Source organism: Polypterus senegalus, chromosome 9, assembly GCF_016835505.1.
Source record: "Polypterus senegalus isolate Bchr_013 chromosome 9, ASM1683550v1, whole genome shotgun sequence".
Classification (NCBI taxonomy): domain Eukaryota; kingdom Metazoa; phylum Chordata; class Cladistia; order Polypteriformes; family Polypteridae; genus Polypterus; species Polypterus senegalus.
Genome location: NC_053162.1, coordinates 124,713,232 through 124,732,563, shown reverse-complemented (window position 1 = coordinate 124,732,563; position 19,332 = coordinate 124,713,232). Strand labels below are relative to the sequence as shown.

At 42.1% G+C, this 19,332-nt stretch overlaps 1 protein-coding gene across 1 annotated transcript in view; it reads right to left on the bottom strand.

Moving 5' to 3' along the window:
• Positions 1-19,332, bottom strand: part of LOC120535722 (transient receptor potential cation channel subfamily V member 6-like) — a 77,066-nt gene that overhangs the window by 27,956 nt on the left and 29,778 nt on the right. Inside the window, exons 3-7 of the mRNA XM_039763746.1 lie at positions 5,086-5,183; positions 4,860-4,982; positions 4,470-4,610; positions 3,474-3,572; positions 66-241 (exon numbers count right to left, since the gene is read on the bottom strand). Of these exons, the coding sequence (XP_039619680.1) occupies positions 66-241; positions 3,474-3,572; positions 4,470-4,610; positions 4,860-4,982; positions 5,086-5,183 (637 nt within the window). The remainder of the gene's footprint in view (positions 1-65; positions 242-3,473; positions 3,573-4,469; positions 4,611-4,859; positions 4,983-5,085; positions 5,184-19,332) is intronic.

Genomic DNA, 19,332 nt, shown 5'->3' with positions numbered 1-19,332 from the left:
TTGCACAGAACAATCACTAATGCCTTTATTTAAACTCACAAAAATCAAGTCAAGATCATACGAACCACTGAGTTACCCTCAGCTGCAGCAAGTTTGAAAGGCGTCAATCCTTTACTGTTCCGGATGAGATCCAATGAAATTCTATTGTTTTCCTTCAAATCACAAGCCATAATTAAGTCATATATCTTGCAGGAGCTGATCCTATTTAGTTGAAAGACCAGAACATGAAGCACTGTATTACCTGATAGAAACAAAAATACAGTATGAGCCAATAAGTCATATTGTATATATTATAGTCTGTAATGGCAGAAAATTAAATGACAAAAATCTGTACATACAAGGCATAATCAAAATGTTTACAGTATGAACTTCAAGACAGTATTCTGATTTTATAAGTGAACAAAGATTACTTCCTGTGTAGTAAAATCTGTGAATTACGAGTGTCTAGTATTTATCGTTTACAACGCATATTTCTTTTTTCACAAGCAATCCAAGATCAAGTTTTGTGCAATCACTGAATTTCTAATGCTATAGAATAATATAACTTTAGAAATTCATACTTGACTAGTCAATGTGCCCCAAATCATTAAGACAGAAAGCACTGTAGGGGTTTAGTTATAGGTCACATGAATCTATTCTTCATGAACAAACAATATGAGCAAATTCTTTATATGTGAGCATGTCCAATGTTCTTGGGAGAAATTTGAGCTAATGAAATCAGACTGGGAAAAATGTAAAAGATTTCATAACTGGGGATGAAACGTAAATACCTTATAAGACAGGGGTGGCGAACTCCAGGCCTGGAGTGCCGCAGAGGCTACAGGTTTTCATTCTAATCCTTTTCCTAATCAGTGACCAGTTTCCAGTGCTAATTACCTTTTTCCCCATCACTTTAATAGCCATGTTAGAAGAGTTCAGCCCTCTGAATTGATTCCTTTCTTCATTAAATGATAGCCAAGCAGAAATGAGATGTGAAACGAGCTAACAGATGACCAGCTAAACTGGGGCTTCAAACTTCAACCAATTTCACTCCAATCACTTTCTTAATGAGAAGCCACCTTCAGAATGTTTTGGTGACCTGAGAGGTCAACCTTACCAAGACCATCACCTCTCTTTAATTTCAGATATTGTGTAATGGGCACAGGGGAGCTGGTCATGTGGTGGCTTATTTTGTTTCTCATTATTATTTGGCTGCTAAGAAAAAGTAACAACTCTGGGGCCTGAGCCAAGTTAATTAAAAGATGTAATCAGCAGCAAAAACTGGTCACTAATTAAGAAGATGGTAAGAATGAAAACCTGCAGCTACAGCTGCACTCTAGGCCTAGAGTTCACCTCCCCTGTTATAAGAAATAGCTCAAAAAATACAAGATGTGATTCTCCAGCATCAACGAAATTCAAGGCCTTTTCCAGTTCTAGCAAGATCATATCAATAATATTTTATGATGTTGAGTGTGTTGTCCATATTTATTACATGCTTCAAATGGCCCTCAGAACTGGTCGTTCTGGTTTGCATTTGTGTTATTGCTCTCAATCATAGAAAACCAGCAGGGAAAGCTGTCAGCTCTCATCCTTCTGCTACATGACAATGCCCCTACTCACACTGCTGCAAAAGCTGCTCTAAAAAACTGTGAATTTGATGAGATGACACACACACACATTATTCCGCAAATCTGGTTCTGTGTGGCAAGTACCTGTTCCCCATTCTGAAGGGCTGCTTCTAGATACCTTATTATGCCAATTATGACATGTCAAGTCAGATACAGAAGAGTGGTTTGACAAGCAAGATAAAATGGAATGAGTGCCACAGAAATGCTTTATTAATGTTAGAAGTGTGTTCACAAGGGTTATATTGAAAAATAAATGGGTCTGTTTTTACTGGTGTTTTTCTTAATAAGTCAGACTTAACATTTTTGACTATCTACAGAAATGGTTCAACCTCATTGCATTCTGCTTATCCTGATGTGGACCATACTAAGCTAGGATGACTAGGCTACCATGTTCATGGGAACTTTGTCCAGCACCTCTGGGGTGTAGACAGCTGAAAGATATAATCCGTCACGCATGTCCTGGAAATGCCCATGGATCGCCTAACAGTTAGTTGCCCTCAGTAACATCCCAAGGGTGGTGCCAAGAGGGCACCTAAAATACTGTACATCCCCAAACTAAATTAACTAGTTTTGAACTGACGAAGAAGCATGTCAACTCCAGTACCCTCTCAGATTACTGAACTATTCACCCTATTACAGGGGATGAGCCCGGTAACCCTAAAAAGCCAGTTAATTTTGGCCATTTGTACTCACAATCTCAATTTTTTGCATACAACCCATGTGAGAATAGTTGAGGATAAATATGGTGTGGAATGGTAAATTGAAAGCTTTGTCACAGAATTTATTTTCCACTTCATTACCATAGTCTAGTAGAATCCCTTTCTAATGTGCTCTATGCTAATTTGTCAGTCAATAACACAATTAACTCTTTTCTCATTTGTAAACAAGACCCAAGGTACCTGAAGTTCTCCAACTGGGGTTATCGTTCACCCCTTTCCTGAAAAGCACAATCTACTCTTTTCTAGGAAAGGACTATCACCTTAAATTTGGACGTGTTAAGTCTTATCCCAAATAAGTCATACTGTTTTGAACCATTTTAGCACATGCCAGAGATCGCAATCTGATGACGCGAAGAGGATAACATTATCTTCAAACAGTAGACATGCAATCCTTATCTTCCCAAAATAACATACTCTCTAATTGTTGGTTGCACCTTAATTTACTGTACCTGAAAATCATGAACAGTAGGTGACACAAGATGCACTACTGTTTTAATTCAATTCCCACATTGAACAGACTTGACTAAATGCAAAGTATGCAAACACGGCTCTCATGCTGCAAATACAGGAACTGCATAGCATGCAACAGCAGCCATGGAATCCCATACTCTTGTAACATCTTCCAGAAGGCAACAAGGGGTACATGGTCATAGGCTTTTTCAAAATCCACAAAGCACATGTAAACAAAATTGAATAATTCCCTTGAACCCTTACATATCTGTGCAAAAGTAAAGAGTTGGTCTAGTCTTCAATGGTGCAGACAGAAATTTCATTAATCATCCTGGATCTGAAGGTCAGCTATCAGACAGAGACACTTACTTAGGTCAAGTATTGCCTCTTCCTTTAGATCAGATTGCCATAAACAACCCTATCAAGGACAAAGACCTACAAACAGAATAGTTCTAAGAATCACTGAGATAAATTACCACACCAAAGTCACAATCCTAGATGACCACATACCATAAGCTTGTATTCCAAAAATGTATTTGATTTTGTGTATAATGAAAAAAAAGTGAAAAATAATCATCAAAAATATTTGTAGTATATGCAGTTAAATTTCTTTTAATAAACCAGCAGAAGTTATGCTTTACATTCATGGAAAGAATTACACTATTTGAAAAAACAGAAATGTAACTGTGTGACAAACCATGTTTGTCTTGAGCTCTTATGTCTGCCCCATTCTCAATCAGTAATTGAACAATCTTTTTATTTCCTGTGCAGGCTGCAAATGCAAGAATGTGTTCACCTGGAATATGAAAATGATAAAAGCACAAAGTTGAGAAAGTTGCAAGGATAAAATACAATACAAACCAAAAGGCCTGATCCAATACACAAAAAGGAAAGAACAAGAATGAAAAATAAAAACCCTGAAGGCAGTTACTCTGTTTACACAATGTGTGTCACTTGGCTTAATAATGGTTAATATTTTGAAGTTTCCTTGAAATATAAAATAATATCTATATTTAATTTTATACCTTTCTCAAAAATATCTGTCGTAGAGAACTTGATTAATTCTTTCCCTGTGAGGATATTTTGCATCCGGATATTTTTTGACATATAACACCCCACTTTCTCCTCTCCTACACTTGGTCTTTCCTAAAATATATATAATCATTGCTATTATATTTTTCTCCATCACTTTAATTGATCCATTCTTCTGTAATTCCAACAGTATCATAATCACAACTTCAATACTACTACTTCTAGCTAAATCATTTTTTTTAGGTTTTGTCTTCCATATACTGTATGTCTTACTTGTGTCCATGCTGACTACTTTTAATACTAAAAACTTCTCCAAAAGTCATTGCCTCCTGAATATTTGTTGCATTTTTTTGTTTACTGTAGCCTGTCACTGGCAACTTTGGGAGTAAGGCAGACCTAATACTTGATGGAATGCCTGTCTTAGATAATTTAGAATTTCCCAACCCACATACACTCCATATCTTTTTTAATTTGGAGGTGGACAAGACGCCTTTTACTTATTTAGATTTCAGGGTTGAATTTGAACTCAGAATTTTTGAGCTATGAGTTATCAGCACTAGCCATAACACCATCATGAACCCCTTCCTTGTCAACACCATTAAAAGTCACATTTCTATTTTGCTATTAGAGTATATTATTTGTAACATTGCTTAATCCTTACCAAAATACCCAAGATTTTTTGTCTTTTTTTGAAAGCATTCTCCTGTTGCCCGAGGAGTGTCCACCTCAGCTCCTCTGTGAATCAGCTCCTGGACAAGATTCATATTCTCATTTATCACAGCAATATGGAGTGCTGTCACCCCTGAAAAGGAACAACTTTATAAAATATCACAGACAGGGTAATCTCATAGCATTTTCTTTATCATCTGAAACATGCTAATCAGTAGACCAAATGAAACAAAGTCATGTAAAGTAAAATCAAAATTAAAACCACTTGTAGATTATGTCTTAAACAAACCTACTTTTGGCAGCTACTTCCAATTATCAGATTGTATATGTGATTGCTCACTCATATTGTGTTTATGCAGGGTTAAAACATGTCTGCACCTACCTTTATATAAGTCTGAAACAATGGGCTCATTAATGACGTCAGGTGCCGCCTCAATCAAAGCAACAGCAGCTTCCAGGCTGTTGAACAAAGCAGCAATATGAAGTGCAGTTTCCCCAAGAGCACCTGAACAAAAAACAAAAGAATCAATGGATTACTTCCATTAGGCATGCAGAAATGGGCTTTTTCTACATAGTGTACAGTATTTTTGCATGATTACAGAACATACCTTTCTCAAAAATATCTGTCTTGGAGAATTTGATTAATTGTGTAATAGATTTCACATCATTTTCTTTAGCAGCAAGAAAAAGAGGATTTTCATGAATCCTGTGAACAAAAAAATTAAAGTAATTCACTAAACTGGGAGATTTTATTTTTGTTCGCCATCAGTAAACTGATGCCTAACTTAACACTAAAGAGATGATATTGTATGACTATTAATATACATGTAAAAATGTTTAGTACTTTTGAAGGTCAGAATGCTACTAATGCATCTCTTTATAACAAAATATTTTAATTAATGTTTTTGTCTATACATATGACCTACAGTATAATAAACTGATAACCATCCATTCTGTCATTGTAGTGAAGCAATGCAGAACTTGTCAGCAAGGTAAGTACTTGTACTGGACAAATCACCAGTTGATTGCAGTTTGCACAAATAATATATTCACTAGTAGACAATTTGCTGTCCAGCCAAGTGAACAGTGGAAAATCTGGTCTATTCTGGCCCTGCAAAGGTTTAATATTTCACAGTTTTGGTGACATATAATGGTTACTGTATATGATAGCAATCAGCTGCCATGGTCAGTGTAATGCATGTTTGAAATAGGTGTTTGCTCATTTAGTACATAGTTAGTCTGATCGTTTAAAGTTAAAAAATCTTCACTTAATCAAAATTCAATACTTTCAGATTGTTATTGAAGATTTTTAGTCGCCTCTATCCTTGTAAAAAAAACTTTAACTCAGAAACATCGTTAGGTATTCAGCACTGGCTGCGAAGTCCAGATCATGACATCTGTATCGATTTTAGGTTTTAACTTTGACTAGGCTAGTCCAAAAGTTTAATATTGCTTCTTTTTAGACATTTTGATGTGTACTTGCTTTTTTTTGGCTCAGATGTCTTATTGTATAGTAACTATCTTTCAGCTTCATGGACAGATGCCTAGACATTCTCTGTATGATTCTTTTTTTTATACAGTTCATCAATTTTAGTTCCTTCATTTATGGCACATCATCCAAGTCCTGAGGTAGTAAAGCATCTCCACACCATCATACCACCACCACCATGTTTGACTGTTGGTACGATGCTTATACTTTGCAGTGCTATGTTTATTTTACATCAGACATAACAGAAGCCATGTAGTCAGTAATGTTCCAAATTTGTTGCTTCTGTCTGAAGGGCATTTTTTTAAAAGGCTTAGAATTACCCAGGTGCTTCCTGGCAAATATATATATATATATATATATATATATATATATATATATATATATATATATATATATATATATACTGCTCACAAAAATTAAAGGAACACTTTAAAGAAACACATTAGATACATCAGATCTCAATATGAAGTTGGATATCTATACAAATAACGACAGGGCAATGTCTTAGGAACAAAAGGTTGCCAAGTCTTTTAATGGAAATAAAAGTTTTCTGCCTACAGAGGGCTCAATTGTGTAGACACCCTAAAATCAGAATGAAATGAAGATGTGGCAGGCTAGTCCATTTTTTCAAAAACTTAATTTCTGCTACTCAAAATGCTTTTCAGTATCTTGTGTGGCCCCCACGAGCTTGTATGCATGCTTGACAACGTCGGGCATGCTCCTAATGAGACGACGGATGGTGTCTTGTGGCATTTCCTCCCAGATCTGTATGAGGGCATCCCTGAGCTGTTGTACAGTCTGAGGAGCAACCTGGCGGAGCCTAATGGACCGAAACATAATGTCCCACAGATGTTCTATTGGGTTTAAGTCAGGGGATCGTGAAGGCCATTCAATTGTTTCAATTCCTTCATCCTCCAGGTACTGCCTGCACATTCTTGCCATTGTCGTGCATTAGGAGGAAACCAGGACCTACTGCACCAGCGTAGGGTCTGACAATGGGTTCAAGGATTTTATCTCGATACCTTATGGCAGTCAGAGCACCATTTCCTACGCAGTAGATGTCTGTGCGTCCCTCCATGGATATGCCTCCCCAGACCATCACTGACCCACCACCAAACCTGTCATGTTGAACGACGTTGCAGGCAGCATATCGTTCTCCTTGTCTTCTCCAGACTCTTTCACATCTATCACAGCTGCTCAGGGTGAACCTGCTCTCGTCTGTAAAAAGTACAGGGCGCCAGTGGCAGACTTGCCAATTCTGGTGTTCTTGAGCAAATGCCAGTCGAGCTCCACGGTGCTGGGCAGTGAGCACAGGGCCCACTACAGGACGTCGGGCCCTTAGGCCATCTTCATGAAGTCTGCTCCTAATTGTTTGGGTAGAGACATTCACACCAGGGGCCCTCTGGAGGTCATTCTGTAGGGCACGAGCAGTACTCAGCCTGTTCTGCCTTGCACAAAGGAGCAGGTATCGGTCCTGCTGATGGATTGAGGACCTTCTACGGCCCTGTCCAGCTCTCCGAGAATAACAGCCAGTCTCCTGAAATCTCCTCCATGTTCTGGAGATTGTGCTGGGAGACACAGTAAACCTTCTTGCTGCAGCACGTGTGGATGTGCCATCCTGGAGAAGTTGGACAACCTGTGCAACTTCTGTAGGGTTATGGAATCGCCTCATACTGCCAGTAGAGATGATTACTCAAGCCAAAACTAGCACGAGTGGAAAACCAGCCAAAAAAGATCAAGAGGGAGAAACTTTAAATGAGGGTTTTCTAATTGTTGCCACTTTAGTGCACCTGTCGTTAAGTCCATGAACACCAATACAGCTGAAAATGATTAACAATGACCTCAGCTGCTTAACCAACCAGAAAATTATCAGACAGGTTTAATTGATTTCATGCCAGGCCCAATAAAAAAAGTGTTCCTTTAACTTTTGTGAGCAGTGTGTATATATATATATATATATATATATATATATATATATATGTCAGGGATGCCAGGGGCCATGACCCGGCGGGACGCCAGGAGGGACGGAAGAGGGTCAGAGCCCTGCCTGGACCACGTGGGGTTTGCCTTCCGGGTTGCTTTGGGGGCCACGGGTCGAGGGCATGGAAGCCCTTCCCTGTAGGGGCCCGTGGTCACCGCCAGGAGGCGCCCCAATGCCTTGGGACTTGTTTCCCCAGCACTCCCGCCACACCAGGAAGTGCTGGGGAAGATTTATGACGGCGCCGGAGAGCAGCGGGAGGACAGCCGGCACTTCCGCCACACTTGGGCGTGGCCAGAAGATTGCCGGGAACACCTGGGGCTCATCCGGGTCCTCCATAAAAGGGGCCGTCTCCATTCATTCGAGGCTAGAGTCGGGTGGAAGAAGGACGAGGCAAGAGGAGTTGTGGAGGCGGCCCGAGAAGAAGGCATTGTGGCCAGGACTGAGTGACTGTTTTGGGGTTTGTGCACGTGACTGGGTCTGTGTGACCAATGAACTGGGGTCTTTGGGACCTAAGTATTGTAAATAATTTGTATAATAAACGTGTGGTGGTGTTTTAAAACAAGATGTCTGCCTGTCTGTGCCCGGGTGGCGTTCACATCTGGCGTAGCCGGCAGGATGCTCCGCCTGTTCCAAGGCGGGGACCTGTTATCAAAAAATTTGTTGTGGGCGACCCGGCGCAGCAGGGGACCCTGCGTACCATCGGGGCTGCGTGCACACAGCCCCGCTGGGTAAAGAACCCCACGGACCGCCAGGGGTCGCAGGAGGCCGTTATTCCCTGAAGTGGGCGGGCGGCGCATTGGAGGAGTGCAGCGGGCTCCCACAATCAGCGCCATTGCTGGAGGCGCCCGGGACGGCATGGCGTCCAGAGAGGCCACGCCGAGGACGTTTCCTCGGTTAGACGGGACCTGGGAGGTGAGTTCCCTGCCTATTGGCAGCCGGCCCTTGGGGCCGGGCGTGTTTTGTTTTCCAGGCAGGGACCTCCCGGATCCGCGTCAGTGGCGGGCGCATGCTGGTTTGCGGGGCTCCGGTAGGACGGCGGCAGCCGCGAGGGCTGCGGAGGAAGAGACGCTGCAGCTCGAAAGGTGCTGGCAACAACAAGGCTGCCGGCAAGCGCGTCGCCGCCGCCGAAGGGGAGCCAAGCTGGCCGCGACCAGAAGTCCCTCCCCTGACAGGCACGCGATTGGGCGGTGTGTCTTGTGTGCCCGCCGATGACTGCAGAGAGGCGGACCAAGGAATGTCCATCACGGGTGGGGAGACCCGATTGGGCGGAGGAAAAGGTCCACAGGAAGTGGCCGGCGTCGGAGGCTGACAGCCAGGTAGGCTCCGCGTCGTTTAACTTCCTGTCTTTGCCGGCTGCTCTGGCGGAGCTGGGGTGTCTCTTCAGCCCGCCGAGCAGCGTGTTACAGATGCTATGTGCCCTGCCGGGCTGAGGTGCTGGAACTGGAGAGGAAGGCGCTCGCGGCGCTGAGAACGTTTCAATCAACAGCGGGGCGTGCGGCGCTGGAATCTCCAGCCGGAGAGGTAGCGGAGGCGGTGAGTACAGCCGACTCCGTACAGCATGCGGGAGGGTCTGTTGAAAAGGCTGTGATGATAACGATCAGTTCGAGTAAGCAGCCCTCCGACAGGAGGTGCGGCGCCGCTGGCTGTGCGCTTGGGCGAGGGGAGTCGAGAGGGCGCTGAATGGACACGGGCTGCTAAGTGCCCCGGGTCCTAGCGCCCTCGCCCGAGTCGGCTGCGGTCTTGCGCCGCACTATAGGGACGCAGACGGGACAGAGGCGCCTTTTATTCCATAAGGAGTCTCAAACCGTCATGGCGTCCCAGAGTGAACGGAGGAATAAGAGGCTGGGTGCCGATTCCTCCGATATGTTGCGGACACAGACGGGAAAGGGGCTCGTGTTGGTTATCGAGTCGCATATCGTCAAGGCGTCCAAAGTGAGGGAGGATTAAGCGGCTGGGTGCCGCCTCCTCCAATACAGTGAGGCAGCGTTGCTGGGTGCAGCGTCGGCTGGCCGCCCTCTGAGGGAGCAGAGGGAATCCCTGAGGCCGGCGGTGAGAGAGCAGGCGGTGCCGACAGTTCCACTATCGAGAGGGACACGGAAGCCGCGGAGAGGGTGCCGATCAGGCAAGTGCCGGGTGCCGTTGGAGGGGAACGCTGCCCGTGCGGCACGAGCTGGGTGCTTTGGCAGCGGTTCTGCCCCTGTATTCTCTTTGTAGGGACGGACCCGGCGAGTTGAAGGACCCCTTCGTGGCGGAACAGCCCTCTGATGTCGGGCCGTCTGCAGAATGATCTCTCTGCCGGTGCGCAGGTGCGCTCACAGCTGGAGGAGCCTACGGGGAACAGTGGCTCGGAACAAAGGCGTGGAGGTCTCGGAGGGGGTGCCGATCGAGGAGGCCCCGGGGTGCCGGTAAAAGGGGGGAGCACAACCTGTGCGAGGCGCAGGGATGCACCATGGGTTGGTGCTCGGATTGTGTCTCCGCCCCTGTCCCTGCTAGGAGTGCGGGGCGGACCCGGCTATCCTCGAGTGGGACCCATTTCGGGGCTCTGCTGCCCTCGCGGGACGGGTCGCTCTTAACCACGAGTGGTCTTCGCTGGCTGTGGGGCACTGTCAGGGATGCCAGGGGCCATGACCCGGCGGGGCGCCAGGAGGGACGGAAGAGGGTCAGAGCCCTGCCTGGACCACGGGGTTTGCCTTCCGGGTTGCTTTGGGGGCCACGGGTCGAGGGCATGGAAGCCCTTCCCTGTAGGGGCCCGTGGTCACCGCCAGGAGGCGCCCCAATGCCTTGGGACTTGTTTCCCCAGCACTCCCGCCACACCAGGAAGTGCTGGGGAAGATTTATGACGGCGCCGGAGAGCAGCGGGAGGACAGCGGCACTTCCGCCACACTTGGGCGTGGCCAGAAGATTGCCGGGAACACCTGGGGCTCATCCGGTCCTCCATAAAGGGCCGTCTCCATTCATTCGAGGCTAGAGTCGGGTGGAAGAAGGGCGAGGCAAGAGGAGTTGTGGAGGCGCCCGAGAAGAAGGCATTGTGGCCAGGACTGAGTGACTGTTTTGGGGTTTGTGCACGTGACTGGGTCTGTGTGACCAATGAACTGGGGTCTTTGGGACCTAAGTATTGTAAATAATTTGTATAATAAACGTGTGGTGGTGTTTTAAAACAAGATGTCCGCCTGTCTGTGCCCGGTGCGTTCACAATATATATATATATATATATATATATATATATATATATATATATATTAGTCACTAGTTTTGTACTTGTTTCTCTCTTTTTTGCCCAATGGCTTTCTTTTTTTATGAATTTCATGTTATTTAAGAGAACAAAACAAATACAGCAATTTCAGCCAATGACAAAATTAAGTAATGCAGCAATAAAATTGTTGTGTTTGAAAAAGAAAAAAAATTGGGGAAAAAAATCCTTCAAAACTATAAAGAAAACAGCCTCCTTCACCCAGCTACATCAATGAGATATATGATGAAAAGACAAAATAAGCTATATGTAAATTGTTCATTTATATGAAAACTGTAGCAAAAGTCAAACAAAGACACAATACAATATATTTTTTTTTGGTATAGCCCAAAATCACACAAGAAGTGCCACAATAGGCATAAACAAGCCCTGCCTTTTGCCATGCAGTGGGTATCAAAAAAAGGAGGTAAATACTATAGAATACACAGAACAGAACACAAGCAATACTCAATACAATATAATAGTGCAATAGAAATATTACAAGTAAAGAAGAGAATTCAACAGTAGATGATATTACATAATACGATTTGGATGTATATATATAAGCTATATATAAGATATAGCTAGCTATTTTACAATAACAAACTGTCAAATTCTAAAAAATTCCTGAACTGCTCCTTGAAGAAAGAATTTTAAGATTATATATGAAATCACTTTCCCATAAATGTATAAGAGGTAAATTAGGATTCTTCCACTTAATTGAGGCATGTGGTATTGTATAGGATATCATAATGTATTTTCACTTGTATGATTTTATCATATCTGGTATTACTTTAAATATTACTTTTAAAGGTGCTGGAAGTGATTTCAAACCGAAGGCAACCAGAAAAATATGCAGACTTTTTATCACAAAATATTCTGATTTTACCGCATTCTTAAAACATAATATGACCCAGTGAGGTGGGGACATATTAACAATGTTTACAATTTAAATAGTTTTAAACATTTTCATACACATGCGCATGGGAGGAAGCTAAAAGGCCTGAGCAAAAGTAATTCCACACCAGACAAGAGGGTGGCGGAGTGAACTGACTCTTTTTCTCACTTTTCTTCAGACTGTTCATGGGTCATGGGAAATTCCAACTGGCCCTGATGATGTCATTTCCAGTTCTGACCCCTGTAATGATGTCACTTTTGGTTCCGGCCCCTTTGATGACCTCACTTCCAGGTCCGAGCCTATGGATGAGGACCATTCCAGTTCCGGCCCTTTTGACGTCACTTCCTATACTGGCCTTTAAAGCCATCATCTTTCCGCTATCCCCTCAGTTCTGTTTTGGACTCATCTGTACAACATTTAATCCTATTTTGCAGCCAAGATATAATATACGGGTGGCTGCCCAAACCTTTTTTGGACTCTGTCAATTATTGTGACATTGGCGTAGTCAGCAGGATGTAGGATTTCCAGAAGTACCAGGACCCAGACCTAAATCATATCCAGGTGGGAAAGTACCGTGGCTGAGTTTGACCGGCCAAAATAAACAAAACGGGGAATGCAAGGGTGGGGCTCACAGGATTGGGCTGGTCCAGATGGGGGAGGCAAAAGGGGCTTATTATGCTCTCTCGGAGGAGAGTGCCCTCCTCCTCACTAAGGCAGAGCCCTTAGCTAAACATGGGGGTGCTCCAGACTGACAGGTAGAGAATGTGACACGGTGGAGATTTGACCCAGAGTGGCCAACCCACCAACTGGGTTTCACCCTGTGGGCAAAAGTAGAGCAATGGCTACGGCCATCGGAAAATTATACCCTACAAATACCTACCTGCTCCTAAATTATCTTCCAAACGGCTTCCCCCAGCCAGACTGGGAACTACTATTTAAAAGCATGGCTGAGCTCATAGAGCTCGTAGAAATATATAGGACAGCCTCACAATCAGGGAGAGGCTTTGTTCGATTCCGGCAGTAACATTTCTATTTTTGCCCGCCGATATGTGTTACCGTGACAGTGGCTAAAAAATAAGACCTACTTGTACAGATCCACCACCAGTGTCATCAGTTACGAAAGATCGCTAAAAAAACTAGCTGTAGAGGTTTTTCCAAATCCACCATTCTTGTTGATACTGGAGCGTGACTGGTCGAAAATTAAAAGTGGTTCAGCACTTTCCACTCCTAAATCAAAATTAGGCCTAGTCATAGACAGAGACAACACGTTTCAAGCTGCCTCCACACTGTAATTAGCCAGCAGAGAGAGGCAATGCATCCACTCAGTGTGATGTGGCATTTCCCTGCCATCACGGGCCAAAACATCATCCAACGCCGCTGCAGAATAGAAGGAAACCATGCCCCTTGAGGTCGGTCTTGACACCCTCTCCCAGTTACACTATCAATTTAGAGAAACACCGGCTTCATGTAAATAGGAACAATGTAATGACGATTCCCTTAAATTTGCAAAAAAATGCAGTTGCTCTTGTCAATGGCCAACACACTTATCAGCCCAAACCAGAGGGTCCTCACTCTGTTTTAGAGAACAATCTCTTGTATCAGGTAGCTGAGCATGAGGGGGAGGTTCGGAAGCTGCTGCTAATTACCCGAACCTTCTGGGGCAGGTTAGTGAATTATCACACGCCCATCTCCTAGGAGGTCATTTGGGCACAGAGAAAACTTTGGAGCAGATTAAGCTTTGCTATTATTGGCCAGGAATCAGTGAGGAGGTTCCTGCCCAGAGTGTCAATTGCGACAAATTCCTAGTAGGGACTGTGCTCATGTTGTTCCCATTCCCCTGATTGATGTCCCCTTTGAAAGAATTGGGGTTGACTTAGTTGGACCCCTACAGCCCTCAGCCCAAGGACACAAACATATTCTAGTTCGCGTAGATTATACTACCCGGTATCCGGAAGCTGTTCCATTGCGCTCAGCTACATCGAAAGCCATTGCACAGGAATTGGTAGGGGTCTTTGCACAAGTCAGCATCCCTAAGGAAGTCTTGACGCACCAAGGGATGCCCTTCACCTTGGAGACATTCAGGGAAACAGCCAAATTGCTCAAAATAAAGCATCTAAAGACCACAGTGTATCATCCTCAAACCGATGGTCTCGTAGAGGGGTTTAATCAGACTCTCAAACAAATGCTTCGCAAGGTGGTCGGTGAAGATGGAAGGAATTGGGATCAGCTCCACCCCCTCGTTCTTTTTGCATATCAAGAAGTTCCACAAGCCTCTACAGGGTTCTCACCTATTGAATTACTGTATGGATGATAACCCCGGGGTATATTAGATATTTTAAAAGAAGGGTATATTTGCAGACCATTAATTAAAGGAAATTGGGGTACCGCCACATCACCTTCCCCTTTAGATTTCTTTAACATTCTATTTTTAAACCATAATTGTTTCTAATGCCATAAAAAAACAATGTTACAACTGTAAAAGTCAAATTCATGGAGCCAGTTCAGGGTAAGTATAATACAACATACACACTGAGTTACCCAGTGATGATTACACTTCTTAAATACACTATGAACTACATAGTAATAATAACGCCTCTGTGATGAAGATAGTATAACAGAAGTCATCTTGACAGCTCAAATGTATCAAGTGGTGTACATTGCGTGCTGCATGGAATTAAAGGATTGTAATGGATAAGGGAATTCACCAGGCTCACATCAAGGTGAATTTAAAAAAAGAGACATGTGTGAGACTGATAAAGGTTGAACTAGAAAGGGACTGAGTTTGAAGAATTATTGAGCAAGAGGAAGAGTGCAGGAAGGAACATCATCAGGAAAATGGCAGTATACAGATTAATAAAGGAGCTATGATGAAAAAGAATGTTGGCAGATATTAGAGCAGGCACCTGTAGGCAAAAAGTGATGAGGGAGGCATGCTTACTACTTTCCTATTGTTTATTAACAAAGTTTTAACTTGTTCTTGTTCATTAGTCCTGTTGACTCATTGAAAACCATCTCCAAGTGCCAATGAACAACAAAGATAAAAACTCTTAATTAGTGTAAGATACCCTAATTCAAGATTTTCATAAGAATTGTAATGATTTATTTCATAATGTTAGAGTAAATAGTAAACAAGAATTTGAAATATTAAAATATGTGCTTCAATTTAAATGTCTAGATATTCTCGATTGTAATAGAAATATGTAATGTATCGCCTTTTGATAGAAGTCCATAGAGGGTCTACATCCCTAGTAAAGGATCAAAAATTAAAAATAGCATCATACTCATAATCACTAAACTTGAAATAGTCTAAAAAGAAAGTCCACATTAGATTAGATAAATGTATTAATCCCAAGAGGAAAAATCACATGCATACATCAGCAGAAATATAAAAAACAAGGATACAGGCTCACAGGACAGATAATACAATCAATCAATCAAGCAAACAAACAATAAGCAAATACATATATATATATATATATATATATATATATATATATATATATATATATATATATATATATATATATATATTGTGCTGAAATTTAAAGATGGACTTTTAAAGAACACTTTACTGGTTGATGGGATAACTCTGTAGTAATAGGTACTGTAAGATGGGATGGTAAAAGGAATAAGGGAAAAACTGAGTGAAGAGATGAAGAGTATGAATCAAAAAATATTACAGTTAGAGGGCGTCACTGAGGTAACACTGCGGCTTGTAATGAACATGCTTGTTTCCTTAGTGGTCAACTAGTCACATTGCTTGAGAACTGCTCATCTCTCACCAGCACAATCCATTGAAGTCAGCATGACAGAGCTGTGTTTATCTGCTATTCCACAAGAAATAGGGAAGAAATATAATTTTTCATATATAAGCTGAAATGGTGGGACAGGAAGTACTTGCTTTACTGGACACTAGTAGTGATCTGTGCATGATTCAGAGAGAATGGCTGTGAAAATTAAGCCTTAAGAGGTTGAAGCAGGTAGATGTATATAAAGTGTGTCCTTGGTGATGTAAATAATATGCAAATTCCAGACAGATATGCAAACTCCAGTCTAGATTTTGAACTCAGGACACTGGATCCATAAGATAAACGCACCTACCCACAGTACCACCCTAAAAGTAATCCATTTGCTGTACATAATTATTATATAGTGGGCAACAAAAAGAAAATATATTTTAACATCTAAACAATATTCATAAATATGATCAAATTACTTCTTTAATATATTTCTCCATTGTACATAAATTGATATTTTAACATATTGTATGAGTCCCAGACAAAATTTCTTGCAACATTCTGATTAATCCTTTACCTTTTTGTTTCAGCCTTAATTCTGTTACTTCAACAACAGCAGCAATGTTTTCTAAGGGTAATGCTAACAGAGAAATAAAAGAACATAAAGTTCTAAAAAATGTATAAAAATATAAACAAGAAGGGATGTGTCTAGGCTGTGCCAACACCGCGCTAATATCTTACATGAGCTTTTTATGCAACTTTTCTGTACCTATATTAGAGAGTTAATACCACTGAAATATACACTTTAAATCTAGGCTGTGTTTTCAGTTTGATCATCTATAAATAGTTTTTAAATAGGAATATTGTGAAAATTAATCATAGAAACACAAATGTTCAGTGCAAATTTTGGTTGTTGTTAAGCATGGCTCTGTGCCAGAATATATTTTCCATTAATAGTTACACCAAAGTAGACTTCTCTAGCGCCTTCAACACCATCCAACCTCTGCTCCTTAGGGATAAGCTGACTGAAATGGGAGTAGATTCACACCTTGTGGCATGGATTGTGGACTATCTTACAGACAGACCTCAATATGTGCGTCTTGGGAACTGCAGGTCTGACATCGTGTGCAGCAATACAGGGGCGCCGCAGGGGACTGTACTTTCTCCGGTCCTGTTCAGTCTATATACATCAGACTTCCAATATGACTTGGAGTCCTGCCACGTGCAAAAGTTCGCTGATGACACTGCTATTGTGGGCTGCATCAGGAGTGGGCAGGAGGAGGAGTACAGAAAGTTAATCAAAGACTTTGTTAAATGGTGCGACTCAAACCACTTACACCTTAACACCAGCAAGACCAAGGAGCTGGTGGTGGATTTTAGGAGGCCCAGGCCCCTCATGGACCCTGTGATCATCAGAGGTGACTGTGTGCAGAGGGTGCAGACTTATAAATATCTGGGAGTGCAGCTGGATGACAAATTGGACTGGACTGCCAATACTGATGCTCTATGTAAGAAAGCTCAGAGCAGAATATACTTTTTGAGAAGGTTGGCATCCTTCAACATCTGCAGTAAGATGCTGCAGATGTTCTACCAGACGGTTGTGGCGAGTGCCCTCTTCTACGCGGTGGTGTGCTGGGGTGACAGCATAAAGATGAAAGACGCCTTACGCCTGGACAAACTTGTTAAGAAGGCAGGCTCCATTGTAGGATTAAAGTTGGACAGTTTAACATCTGTGACAGAGCGACGGGCACTAAGCAAACTCCTGTCAATCATGGAGAATCCACTGCATCCACTTAACAGGATCATCTCCAGGCAGAGGAGTAGCTTCAGTGACAGACTGCTGTCACTGTCCTGTTCCACTGACAGACTAAAGAGATCGTTCCTCCCCCACACTATGCGACTCTTCAATTCCACCCGGGGGAGTAAATGCGAACATTAATTTTATTTTAATTCTTTTCATTTTTATTACTATTTAATTTAATATTGTTACTTTGTATCAGTATACTGCTGCTGGATTATGTGAATTTCCCCTTGGGATTAATAAAGTATCTATCTATCTATCTATCTATCTATCTATCTATCTATCTATCTATCTATCTATCTATCTATCTATCTATCTATCAAATAGACACAAAAAGCATATTAATTATTTATTGTTTATTATTCCATAAGGAGTATAATCACTCATTACTTCATTTCCTAGTTATATGAAGATGTATTTCAAGAGCCTTTCAGGGTTTTTGTTGTTGTTGTTGAAGTTAAAGCAGTACTATAACTGGTTTTCTAAAACTAGTAATTCAAATTTAAGTTTAAATTTAAGGAGGACTAGACAGTTTTACTGCTACAGGTAACTGAACGTTTGTCCCATTCATTCAAAACAATAAAGATACTGATGGCGAGAATACCTGATCTTTTCAAGTATTGGGCATGCCAAGAATAACTGGAACCACTCAGAGAGAGATTACACTTTATTGATTAAACTAAATTTTAAATCTCAGCCATAGTATATTTTCTATTCTCTTTTTTTGGTTTTCCTTCACTTTTCTCACTTCATCTTCCTTTCCAGATGAGCAGCTATGCTGGGGAAGCTAAATGTTTAAGGGGTGTAATCTGAAATACTAGAATGCTTTTGTAAAAATTAGCTCCACTCTCTTTAGATTTCTTTCTGAGATGTTTGACAGTTTGAATCAACCTTTCTACAAATCCATTATACTGGGAATTGTTTGGACTTGATGTAATATGTGCAAAGTCACATTGGTTTGAACAGTTTTTGAACTGAACAGCTGTAAATTGTGGTTCATTTTACTGAAGACTTCATTTGGCACCCCTTGTCTGGAACAAAAATAGCTTTCAAACATTTTACTACTGGAGTTTGGTTTCGTCCGTTACGAGAGATGGACATCTGAGGCGGAACTCTGTTAGTACTGGTGTTATTTTATGTCTCTTTTTATCATACCAAGGTATTCTGTATTTACTCAACCCAAGGGGGTTCAATTACAGTATTTGCAAGCATATATGAGCATGAGTTGTAGAAAAAAGTCTCAGAAAGGAAAAGGCAGCTCAAGCTTCATCCAAGCCTAAACAGGCATCAAATTCAAACTCAAGGTACGGCCTGCCAGAGACTGACCTGGAACAGACAGGTGAAAGCACAGATTTCCGGGGATCAGACGCTGCTGCATCGTCTACAACTGAGAGCGAAATTGGGAGCGAATGTGCGAGCGTGTCGGGCCAGGATAACTCGTCGAATCCAGAAGGTTTATTGAAACTGAAAATGCCTTATCTTCCGTGTTGTCAACTACCCCTCACAAGCCAGCAACACTGACTCCAACTGGGCTTGCTACTTCACCCACAGACCACGGAGAAGACCAAAACGATCTGTTCAAGCTGAAGGCAAATATCACCGCAATGGCCTCAAGACATAAAGGAGCTCAAGAATAATATAAAAAAGGATATAAATGATATAAAGAAAGAAATAAAAGACAAACACAAGAAAATCAAGAAGCTACTTCAGGATTTTGAAG